The sequence below is a fragment of the Magnolia sinica genome, chromosome 15, assembly GCF_029962835.1.
Source record: "Magnolia sinica isolate HGM2019 chromosome 15, MsV1, whole genome shotgun sequence".
Taxonomy (NCBI): Eukaryota; Viridiplantae; Streptophyta; class Magnoliopsida; order Magnoliales; family Magnoliaceae; genus Magnolia; species Magnolia sinica.
The window spans coordinates 15,264,012-15,276,436 of record NC_080587.1 but is presented as its reverse complement, the minus strand read 5'-3'; the positions used below and the strand labels follow the sequence as shown (position 1 = coordinate 15,276,436).

At 40.5% G+C, this 12,425-nt stretch overlaps 1 protein-coding gene across 2 annotated transcripts; it reads right to left on the bottom strand.

The window, feature by feature from the left end:
* Positions 1 to 471: 471 nt before the first annotated feature.
* Positions 472 to 12,260, bottom strand: LOC131226773 (DNA-directed RNA polymerases II and IV subunit 5A-like). 2 transcript variants are annotated; one of them, XM_058222496.1, is made up of 4 exons: positions 11,918 to 12,260; positions 6,664 to 6,846; positions 4,155 to 4,268; positions 472 to 805 (listed from the first exon to the last, which is right to left on the bottom strand). In XM_058222496.1, the coding sequence occupies exons 1-4, from the start codon at positions 12,119 to 12,121 to the stop codon at positions 680 to 682; spliced, it is 627 nt and encodes a 208-aa protein (XP_058078479.1). In that variant the 5' UTR covers positions 12,122 to 12,260; the 3' UTR covers positions 472 to 679. The 2 variants fall into 2 exon arrangements, with proteins under 2 accessions (XP_058078479.1, XP_058078480.1); XM_058222497.1 differs by having other exon boundaries at positions 6,664 to 6,843.
* Positions 12,261 to 12,425: the final 165 nt, after the last annotated feature.

The following is a 12,425-nucleotide window of genomic DNA, read 5'->3' as shown; positions in this document are numbered from 1 at the left end:
GTTAAGAAGAAATTATGTCTGGACCACATTCAACTGAAACTAGGGTTCACGGCAAAGATCAAAAATGAGATCTCGAGCTTCTTGCTTTTTCTTCATATCCTGGATCTTGGATTCGTGGAGGGTCTCATAAACTTCAATTCAAGACAAGCCCGATGGTTCACCAATCTGGATTGTCGAACAATGGGACCATGGTTTGGTGATCCAGGTCAGTGATCTGATTAGTCCAACAGCAGATGGGGTATGTTACCAAAACTCCAAGATTGGAAGATCCTAATCCTTCAAATAATGGGAGAAGAAAAAAAATTAAAGCAACATTCCATCTTCAAGGAAAAATGGTCCAAAGATACAAACCTTAGAATATTTCAATCTGGGAGATAGCCCATCACTGTTTGGTCCATCAAGTCAATGGACTAGATCAGAGACCAATGGGCCCCACAGGACTTTTTTTAGAAGCACAAACTACACAATAAATAACAAAATGATTATCATTTGATTTAAGGTCCAAACACCCAAACTTGAAATGGTCCAACTCAAAGCAAAAGGGATGGGCCTGTTTTTTCTGCTTAAGCCACAGTCATAACTTAGTAATATAAAGATTACAATCCATTGATGAAATTATATCTGAAAGCCAATAACTCCAACTTTCACATAAAACCACAAAAATCAAATCTAAGGTAACTCAGACAACATATCGGTAGGTGACGTATCTGCCTGCGGTCTCACTCGGTCGGATGATCTTCACAACTTGTCCGCGCTTGAGGCCATAATATCTAGCAATCGGGTCAGTCAGTTGAATCCGGGGAAGCTGAAAGTCATCAGATCAGAAGAAGAGATGTAGTCCATCAGAATTCAACAGCTAGAATCAGCCTTTGAAATTTCGTTCATTCAATAATAATAATAATAATAATAAGTTAATAAATCATAGCCCCAAAAAGGTTTAACAGGAAATCATATTCAAGCAATAGTACAATAACCATGCTTCCCGCCAACATGCCACTTGTGAAGGACATCAGTACCATGGAAACAGTATGCACCATCATGAAAATTGCTATTCTCAAAAATCAGGAAGATCCGCTCACTAGGTTGGCCACACCTGTATGTTGAGTCAACCCGTCGGCTGTCCATTGATTCCAATGTTGTGGCCCACCTCATGAGCTGAACAGCCTGATTTTTGTCCGAGTAGAATGTTACTGTTAAAAACAGTATGGTACCAGTACCACAAGTTGTGGTACCTTGGATGGTATCGGTTCTCGAAGAAAAGATGGTTGTATTTAGCAGTTAAGAGTGGGTGTGAACTGTGAAAAGCAATTCGCTACTGAAAAAATATACACTTTATGCTGAAGAACGGAATATTCTCCATTTATCATGAGGAAAGCTAAGCAGCCAAGTGGGACCCATCCACGCCATGTTTGGTTGTAACAATCAGCACACATTCAGTCTCCTTCCCAAGCAAAGGACTGTGCTTATTTTTATGAGCCTTTCGAATTCTATTTTATATTCCAATTGCCCAAGGCAAAGATTAGGTGGGCCCTCTTTATGAGATCTGCTGTGGGGTGTTGAAATCTACCTCTTAGAGTGGTCCTCGGTTTGCCCAGGAGCAAACATCATAATAGCCCCCCATGTTGGTACTAAGGGTATGGAATGTGCAACACATGGAGAGAAGAAAGGAGAGGGGGAGATGGGAGAGAGATCATTTGGAGGGTAGGATGCGGGAGGGGTACATGCAGCAACATGGTGGTGTGGGCAACACAGAGATTTGGTGCGGACTTGAAATCCACACAAGGCATTTTGCAGGAAAAATCGAAATCTGAGCCATACATTGGCAAGCAGCTACATTTTCAGATTCCTAAATACCCCTAACTTCATTTAAAATGACTTCATGTCATTGAAAATCCAAATTCTGGCACTTCAGGAAAACTAATTGTGGGGGGCAAAATTGTCCCCCACTACTCATGTAATATATATATATATATATATATATATATAGCATAGATTGTTGTAATAATTAAGACCTAGAACAAGGATTGAAATTGGTTTTGATGTAGCATATTTTTCACCATCGAAACCGGGTCGTATAACCCCGTATTGGGCTAATACAGCTATATCATTGATGGAAGAAACTGGTACATATCAGGCTATACATACTGGTTTCGGACGGTAATTTAAACCTTTGATATAGAAGAGATTTTTTGTCTTTATGTAAAGCCCCTTTACTTTTCATACAAAATTCCCCATGAGAACATGGCAACAGAGGGCAACGATCAGATCTGTGCTTTGGATCATTCGGTGCATTGAATCGTGGAAGAATGTCAGAGGTTTTTTCATCAAGATGGAACATTCTACGTCTCTCCATCCATTCTTCCTAGCTGTGTCCAGTTCAAATGCAACCCAAAGGCAGAGCTGACTTTAGAAAGGTTTCTTGTCAAACTAAGATAAATCAGTCATCTTGTTATTCCCTGGTTTCCTTCCACTCTGGTTAATTTCAGACACCATTTTTATTCCTTTTCTGTTGTCATTCTTAATGTGGTGCTCTTTAAGGCTGTGTTCCCTTGGGGGTGTTATGGTTGTGGCACTTCGTGGAGTCATACATAGTGCGTCCATCCAATAATCTGGTGGTTGATCAAGATGAGCGGTTTCTATGCAGGCTCTGGTCGGTGGTGCTGTGACTCCATTTTGTTCATCCAATAATCCAGTAAAAATTGATAATCCTAATTCCATGGTAGTTTCACAGAAGTTGGATGGGCCATCTCATGCCATTGAATTGTATCTTAGTGCAAGAGGTGGTAGAGCTATATAGAAAAGGGCATTGCTGCCTCTCAATGGTGATGATCAGATGAGGCTAAAACAGATAACAATCAACTGGTGTTGTCCTGGCTTCTCAACTCGATTAAACCACAAATTGCTTATTCTTAAGTCCACTGCCAAAGAAATATGGGATCAGCATTCAAGACGGAATCCAGCCAAAAATCTTCTAGTTGGAATCAAACATTAGAAACTTGCAGTAAGATAGTCTCTCTATCACTGAGTACAACAAGAAGTTGAGGTTTGCTAGCTCATTACTGTCCATCTTTCCATTGCACTTGTCCCTGTGTATGTGGGCGATGAAAAAGGAATTCTAGTTATTGGCTAGATTAGTTCAACGTTATCAAGGTTCAGTTTCTCAAAATGAGAGTATCGGTACAGTTGCCTTGGTCATGTTGTAATTGCTGAATGAAGAACATTGTTAAAGAAGGATGGTTGTTCCTCCCATAGACGGGTCTGTTCTAATTTCCAATGGTGTTATTGGTCGTGATACTGGCATAGGGTCAGACAAAAAAGGTTCACTCATTGTCATCAAAGTGGTCATGCCAAGGAAAAAGTCTAGCCAACGGTTAACATTCATTCAAAATCTTCCAATCAATGACAAGGACCATCTGACTTTTGTCATTTCTAATGCATGCTCTCACTAGAGGATGAAATAGATGAACAATCCAGATCTTATACAATCGAGTGCTTGGTAACTAACTAAGATATCAGCATTTAGAATCAGATGCATCAATGCAGCTTGGTTGTAAAGAATACATGTGTCGAATGGCATATGAGAACAAAGCAAACAAACATGCAAGGTGAAGCATTATGAATACTAGGGGATATGGCATGTGCAATGCATGTGGAGAGAGTAGGGGAAAGAAAAATGGGGGGAGCAACTGAGTGAAAGGGGGTGGCTACACGCAGATGAAGGGAGGGATTTTGATGATGGGCAACCCATGTCCACTTGTTCCAGTGCTATGGTCCATTCAAATTTTGGATTTGCCTCATTTTTGGGCCTATGTCCTAATTTAGCCGGTGTAATAGGTGTATGGTGTGGATATTACATGACCATCGTGGTGGACTGCACAGAGCTTTTGTCGCACGGTCCCCTCACACCACCTTATGTGCGGGCTACACTCAAAGAGGAAGAGAAGTGGGAGTGGGCTATTTCCATGAGTTGAAAAGACAAGAATACCCTTCAGTTGAAGGGCCAACCCTGCTAAAAATCTGTGTCACTGCCCTTCCCCACGACTAATCGCAAGGGTAAAATTGGCCAACTGATACTCACGTTATATATAATATAGAGACTTCAGTATTTGATTTTTAAATAATAATACTAATGAAGATACTGGCCCAGCACAAACCTGAGTTTCTTTTAGTGTATACCGCTCCAACAAAGTCTTCTTTTCTTCAGTTGTAAGCACCTGATGCTCTGGAACAAGAACATGCTCTTTAATGTTGACAAGCAGCTCTGCCTCCTACATCATGGTAGTCAGAATAATTCTTTCAATAAAGTACAACATCAATTAAAAAACACTTGAAAGAATAGCTTGAGAGAAACTGCAATTATTGTTCTGAGCTTTGCCAAGCCTATGCACACCTCTACATATAGCAACACATGCAAATTGACACATGTGAGACATCTAACACAAGTGGCAGGTGGGTCCACCATTTTTGTGGATGAACTGGTTCAAAACCAAGTTGATCCATTCATTAAGAGAGACAAGGAAACAATGGAGGGTTTCAGCATAAGCTGCTAGAAGACCCACATTCAACACACACATGGCCCACTTGATGAGTGGACCAGCCTGATTTTTGTGTCGGGCCATCATGTAGTGGACTCCACCTGGCGCACTGCTGGCACGTATCACACATGTGCTAGGGTCGGCAAATGTGGCCGTGGTAAAAGGTTTGTGCGTGGGCCTAGCAAAACTAACGTGAATCATTTGATGCTACAGATCTGACTCCATCCAGTCCTTTTCTAGTAAATAAAGATCACTGACAGCAACTACTGATGTTGTTGCAAGATATAGAATGTTTTTATTTAAATTATTAACAGAAACTAGTTTTATGAAACTTTTTTTCCCCTCAAGTTTCATGAGACTTGGAAATTCCTGGGTCTCGGAAAATGTGCAGTTCACTTCAGCTCCGAATTCCACACGTGTGGGCCCATAATGTGGTGATTGAGACAATTGATATGATGGAAGTCAGTTAAAGGCGGATGGCCCAAATCTCTCCCAGATTTGGAGATCCTAATCTTTCTATCGATGGAAAATATGTAAAGCGTTATGACAATGGTTCATATTCAACAGAAAAGGCTTATCAAAGTGCTTCAACTTTTTATCTACCAACTGGGAGACTTCCGGTCAAGGCATTAAATATTGGTATGGGGGGCTGTATTGATCAAGCCCAAAAACAATGCGAAATAGCCATGTTGCAATACCAGACCCGTGCCAGCTGATTTCTTTTTGGCCTTTATTGAGAAAATAAAATTAAAAAAAAATAAAAATAAAAATGTAAAACGGCCATAATCTATCTTTTGTGTTTGTGTGACATGTATTCAATAGCATCTCGGACTATTCTTTGATAAGCATGTTATTAGTTGGCTTGATATGTTGGAAGTCAAACAAAGAGGCCCTGACATCAGTTGGTGGATTAAGGTCCATTCCGTTGAAATACAACAAAAAGGAAGAAAAAACAAAAACGCAATGATTTGATCTCCCCCAAAAAGGCCTGAACGTAGTCTAAAATGAGAGAGAGAAAGAGATGGGGTCTTTATGTTCGTCTGGCAAAATACAGAACAATGCACAACCAACAAAAACCTGGGCCAAAGTGAAAGGCACCATCCATGTCTTCTCGGGGTGGAAAGGGCTGCCTGGACAAGAGGCTAGAGTGAGTGCTGCCACAGAGTGGGCCACCATGAATGTTGGTTGTGAAGCTTGGTGATGTCTTCCAATCTTTAGTGGTTTAGCCTAGCTCGAAGTGTTCCATCAATCCTGGACAAGAGGCTAGAGTGAGTGCTGTCACAGAGTGGGCCGCTACGAATGTTGGTTGTGAAGCTTGGTGGTGTCTTCCAATCCTTAGTGGTATAAGAGCCTAGCTTGAAGTGTTCCATCAGTCATGGGGCTTTTGGCATATTGGTTAGGTTCTTAACAACCCATATGGTTGTGATATGGTCAATAATTTTGTATCATAAAAGACATCCAAAATCATGCTTTTAAACCATCTCCATCCATGCTTTGGCTCATTATATCAATTATCTGGCCACCAAACCAAGGCCCTACACATAATAGCTTGAAAGGCTCAATGAACTGTACATTTGCTAAGGCAACACTCACCTTTCCTCTTTTTGAGAACACAATGATAAAGAAAAACAAATTGTAATGCTTCGCCACACCATGGTGTGCCGCAAAGGTCGTTGCATAAAGGTAATGGTGGCAAATGTTACATGGTCGTAAAGGTTGTAACGGTCGTTATGGAAAAAATGACCCGTAAAGGCTGCTATAGCTCATGTAACGGCCCATTACGCCCCCCATAAAGGATGTAATGGCCTCGTAACAGTCCATGATGAGGCTGATGCACGTTCTTCGGGTTTTTTGTCAAAAAATAATAATAATAATAATAATAGAGCGAGAGAGAGAGAGAGAGAGAGAGAGAGAGAGAGAGAGAGAGAGAGATCATAACGGTCGTTACAGCCTGTATTGTAAAGGAAATGGTGGTGGTCGTTATGGCCGTCATTACCGTTACGGAATACCTTGCACCACACCTGACGTCCAATGCTTGTGTTTTGTATAATGAGTAGGTACACCGTAAACCCCAAACATTGTCGCATTTAAAATTCCAAAAAGAAAAGGAATGTCACAAGGAACTCACCTGGAAAACCTCCAAATGAAATTTTCCGGAAATTTCACTAATGCATGTTTTTGCAAAGGGAGTCAGGTTCTGTTGGACAACTAATATTGCTCTGTACACAGTTTCTGATTTCATGCGATTGGTGTAGGTCTTCATTGTCTTCACACCGACCTTTTGTTCCTCCGGAAAGAAAACATATATCTGCTACAGAATAGAATAGCAACACATTAGAACCAAACTTGAGACATTGTACAAAAAACATAAATGCAACATGGAAAATGCAATAAGGTTGACACTATTCTCATTCTCACCATGGAAAAAAGAAAAAGAAAAGATTCCCTATGTATGTAGCTATGCCTGCATGGACATATGTTTTGTATGCAAACATGAGTGTATCAAAGACAAACAGTATTAATCAGTTAAGGTGGTAAGGTTTCTGGATAGTTTAAGAAGTTCAAAAAATAAAAACGGAAACAGAATACTCGGAAACATCATACATATTAGCAAGCAAGAAACAGAGAATGAGTGTGGCAAGCTGCCCCTTGCTGAAATCACAACCTTTTACTGCATAATGCAGACAAGATCTTTACTTGATGACTTTGATTCTTCCTTTCTTTGGGTAGAGACTGACAAAAATGGGAATACAAACTCAACATTTCCTAACATCCATTGTGGTGTTTGCTAATTAATTATGAATATCTTCTGCCTTGTGGGTGCTTACCTTGTTGGTAGTTCTTGAAAGTAGCCTATCACTCCTATCTATAGAAAGGGGTGTATGTCCTTAGCTTAGGGCCCATTTGAACGCACCCTCTAAAGGGGAGCTTGAGGTGTAAACTCCCTTTTGAGCCAAATGTGCTTTCTAACATTCATTTGGATGTGATTTGCAAACACCCATTTCACCATCCACTCGACAAAATAAGGGCTAAACTGCTGACGCGACGAAAACCAATCGGTTTGGTTTTCAAGGAGTCTATTGAAAAAGTAGGCTTGAAATCCCATATTGCGGAAGCCCCTTTTTTCGCAAGGGCCTCGAAACAGGCTCTTAATATCCCATCTCTGTCAAGGCGTAGTGTCTCGGGCACTTGAGCCTCCTGATTTGGTGAAAGTGCCCCAACTATTTTAACGTAAACTAAGGGTGTGGCATGTGCAACACACGTAGAAAGAGTAGAGGAGAGAGAAAAAAGGAGAGAGATGGAGGGAAAAGTGAAGGTGCTCATAATGGTTTTAAACAATGGGCAACAAATCCCCACTTTTTTTCAGTGTCATGGCCCACTAGAGTTTTAGATTTGCCTTGTTTTCAAGATGATGTCCTAACATGAGCTGGCACAACAAATGTGATGGAAAGGAAACTTGTGACATAAGCATAATGTAGAGAGACACTAGCGCTACGAGAAGCAAACCATTTGTGCTTGTTTGTTTCGCTAAAGAAAAGTCATGGAAAATATTTTTCCTTTGTATTTGCAACTGTTTGGATTGTAGTCTTATAGAAGGAAATCATTTTTCCCTCCAAAATTGCCATTTAAAAATGTCACATCAGAAAAAAACTCTTTTTCTCTCCATTTGACTTTTTGAAGAAAAAGAAGAAGATTATACTCTATTGTTGAGGGATAGCAAGAGCAAACACTTTGCTGCAGCATCCACTGTTTCGCAAACAGGTGCAAATGTCTTGTCGATACCAACTGGTTGCATTCCTCGGTTTGCATTCTATCCAAACAGGCCCTTAAATTCATCACATGACTCTAACATTGAGCCACTAGCCCATGGATTCCTAATATGCTATATGTTGGGGAACCGCGGAAGCACACATAGATGAATCAAGCAAAGTATACACAATTGCACAATCAAGTCCAAACAAGAATAAACCAAGTTTTACATGGAAAAACCAGTTCGAGAAAAAACAAGGCACAAAGCGACGAATAATGCACCATGAAAGCAGAAATTACAAGAGATTGAGCGTTACCGATTCGAACAAGCCTCGAATCTACTTCACAAGCCCTAGCTATGCCCTTGAAACCCTTAAGAACGATTTAGAAAGCCCTCACATACCCTAATCCCAATTACACCCAATATATAAAGTATCACAACCAGAATTGGAAACAAATCTTGCACTTACGTAATTTTGCGCGCGCGCTCGATGGGACTTTGATGGCATTAACGATCTGTCGATGGCATCAAACACCTTTGATGACATCGAGTCACAACACCAAAACGTTCCTGCAAGCGAACATGGATTTTCTGGATTTTTCCGATGGCATCGAGTGGTCTGTCAATGGCATCGACAGACCCTGTTGTTGCTTACAGATTTAGGACATCAACAACACTATATGCTTTGGGTACCACTATCAACATGTCATGTTATTATTGTTGGTACTATATATTGCATGGACGCTTGTAAGATACAACTTTCACAATATCCTATTGGGGGTAACAACGTGGGGATCCATATGCATACAAACTCTATCAATGTACGCTATAATTACTCATAATGAGTCAATATTGTAGTGTTCACACAATAGATGGATCAAAAGTAAAATGTTTTCCAAGCACAAATTATAAATCTCACAATACGCATGAGATAGATTGCCAAGATCTCATCTAACATATGATAACAATCACACTTCATGGTTTCCATTTGATTTTACCTTTTGTGTTGTGTGGAATATGGTAAAAGCATGGGTGGATTACACAAGCAATCATTAGACTTTTCCATAATTAGGATCCTGTACCACAAGAAATATGCCGCCGTTATAAGAAGACTAAGACTCCCACTTGCTATCAGTGATTTAGATATCAGCCGCTACTATTGACATCGTATGTGACCGATACGATATACAAGGGGAGTTATTAAATTCCCCTGTATTGCATAAAATATCACAATATATCACCGATATATCAATACATTACGGCATTTTGCCAAAACTCCTCCATAAAATTCCCTTGTATCGTCGATATGTGAGATACATTCCGATACATTGTGATATGTATCAGCAATACATTGCAGGACATTCCCCTATTGGAAATTCATTCTCTCTTAAATTATTCGTGGGAATCTGTCTTTATACTTGTACTGTATGATTTACGAATTATATACAACTCATTTTGGATATAATTGCATCAGGCAATGTATAGTTTAGGAATACAGAGGAAACTCATAGTGCGTACTTGTTTTTTTGTGATTTTTTGAATTTTGTGTAATCATGTCTCTTTCAACATCCTAAAGTTTTGTTGAAAAATCCCATCATTTCCCAATGTTTCCCTCCAATAGTGATACATTACCCAATACTTGCGATATTTTCCATGCGATACCGATATATTTTCGTATTCCAAGGGTGCGATATGTACATTGATGCAATACTTAAATCCCCACTTGCTATCCACATGAGATCCCTAAAATAAAAACTGGAATCTAGTGCTCTTCGAAGTAATCATTATATAATTATTACCTTTTCCCCTTCTTTTCTTTTCTTTGCCGACAATCCAAACCATGGTTTCAAGACTCGGTGAGAGTTCAACATGAGTCACCTTGACTTACGCAAGTCTAGCCGATTCAGCCCTAACTCGGGCGAGTCACGACTTGACGCAGGGCTGAACAAGTCGATTGAGTCTTTTAGGGGTCGTTTGGATGGCTGAGACTTTTGTAAACTATAAGTTACTTGTGGGTGGTGTTTGGGGGAGGAAACTTATGAGCAAGTTGCTTTTAACTTATAAGTTACACTCAGGCAAATCTGTAAGAAAGGTTACAAGGCTTGGAGCTATGTTTCCACTTACAAGGAACTTACTTACAGGCCAACGAAGTCATTTTTGAAAAAGAAAGGGGAAAACACAGGTGAAGGCCGTTAGTGGTTATCTACCAGATTAGAGATGCAATGAAGGCACCTTTATGCTCTTCTGAAGAAAACGAAGGTGGCCATTGAAGGAACCGCCACTCAGTAGGTGGCCAATCAAAGCTCTACAGAAACCAGCGTCTCTCTCTCTCTCTCTCTCTCTCTCTCTCTCTCTACATGTGGGCTTCTTTTCTTCTCTCCATATCTGCATATGTTTTTATTAGGGTTTTGATGTCCTTTTTTTTGCATTGAAAACGAGATGGGCCCTGATTCGGTGAGGTTGTGATTGTTGGACCTACTGTCATTTATTGTATGGTCGATCCACGCTGTCCATCAATTTTGCCAGCTCATTTTAGGGCTTGGGCCCAAAAATTAGGGTGGTCCACTCATCATATGGGCCAATGTACGAAACAAACTGGACCAATTTTTAGCCCTCCCTTATGAATTGAACTGATTTTGCTTTGAGACGATATGATACTCAGGTTATGTATGAAGCTTGATACATAGACACTTAGAAATTGTACACATGGCATACTAGATTGTGTGGACCACTATTGCAAAATCAAAATCCTAATACCAAATTGGTTGAACAATCCTAACCTCTAATTCGTGGACACTCATTTGTGTAAATGGTACAATTGGATATTTTTCATTGTTAACCATCCAATAGATGTCCACCAATTTGTATATAAGCTCGATTTTTGGATCGTGAAACATCTACACTGGGTAACAGAAGTGCCTACATATCATCCATCACACTCTGCTAGAGTATCAAGTATTTGAATATATGGGACCACTTTTATAGCTAACTGATTATTAGTTTAGCCTAAGAATCAACTCAACTATCCATCTAGATGAGCTTAACAAAATGGCATATTTTGTGCTAAGTTTTCTTATGTGCTAATCAAATTTTGAAACATTTTCCTATTCTAAGCTCTACTTGGTATGAATATACAGTTTTTTACCAGTAACTAACTTACTGGTTACCCAAACACAAAAACCAACTTACCATTTAAAGAACTTACAGGCATCCAAACGTGCCCTTAACCACAAATCAAACAGAAGCATTCCTACTACCAGCGTGATTGCAAAATTGTGAAGCATTCCATTTCATTGCTAGCACTTCCTTGCCAATTCTCAAGTGTACTATCAGTGAATCCAGACCGTCCATCTGGTAGACCCAACTACGGATGGCCCCACAGACAAAACCCATTCCCATCTAACAATAAGATCATCTGATTAGTAGAATCTTCCCTCTTAGGTCTTCACGGGCGACAACAACTGTCCATTCCACAGCTGCAAATCAACAGCTAGGACTGCATGTCCGGTGTGTGTTTCTCTACCGTGTTTCATCCACAGTAGGGCATGCCAGATGGACGGTCCAGATTCAGCAACCGTACAACCACGTGTACGGTGAGAAAGTGAGAAAGTGAGAGAGGGGAGAGAGATGCCTGATCGCCGGAGTCGTTGCGCTTGGCTTTGCTGATGACGAGATCTTCTCGTTTCACGTTTTCTCCGAATTTATCGATAAATTGAGATCTCGTCATGTTTATCTCGAAATCTCCTACCAAATACCCTCTGTCTCTCAGCATCTGCATAACCGTCCGTCGTATCCTGAACAGCCTGCTCGCATCTTCGTCCATCGCAGACGACATCTCTCTGCTTCGTATATAACAGCTAGATTTTCTACGGCCTTTTTACAAAATCAACGGTGTGGATCCCCCGAAACGCTGCTGGTTCCTTAGCGGCGGTTTGTTCTACGGACAGAGCTGCTAAAAACAGGGGGCTGAATCTTGTGAACGAGCGCGGGTTTTATAGAGGACAGAGGGAGATGGTGTAAGGGTAGTTTCGGAATTTCGTGAAAAGAGGAGTAACATCGTGCTCGGGCGGCGGAAGAGGCTTGATACGCAGGTAACAAACAAGAACGTCCACGTGACATACATTTTTGGGATATTCCTA

Bases quoted from the DNA above. Each gene is read 5' to 3' on its own strand.
- LOC131226773 (XM_058222496.1), bottom strand. From the start codon at position 12,121: ATGTCGTCTGCGATGGACGAAGATGCGAGCAGGCTGTTCAGGATACGA. The intron at 6,847-11,917 runs GCATCTCTCTCC...TCTATTCTGTAG, and splicing joins GCAACGACTCCGGCGATCAG to CAGATATATGTTTTCTTTCC. The intron at 4,269-6,663 runs GTGAGTTCCTTG...ACCATGATGTAG, and splicing joins TTCATTTGGAGGTTTTCCAG to GAGGCAGAGCTGCTTGTCAA.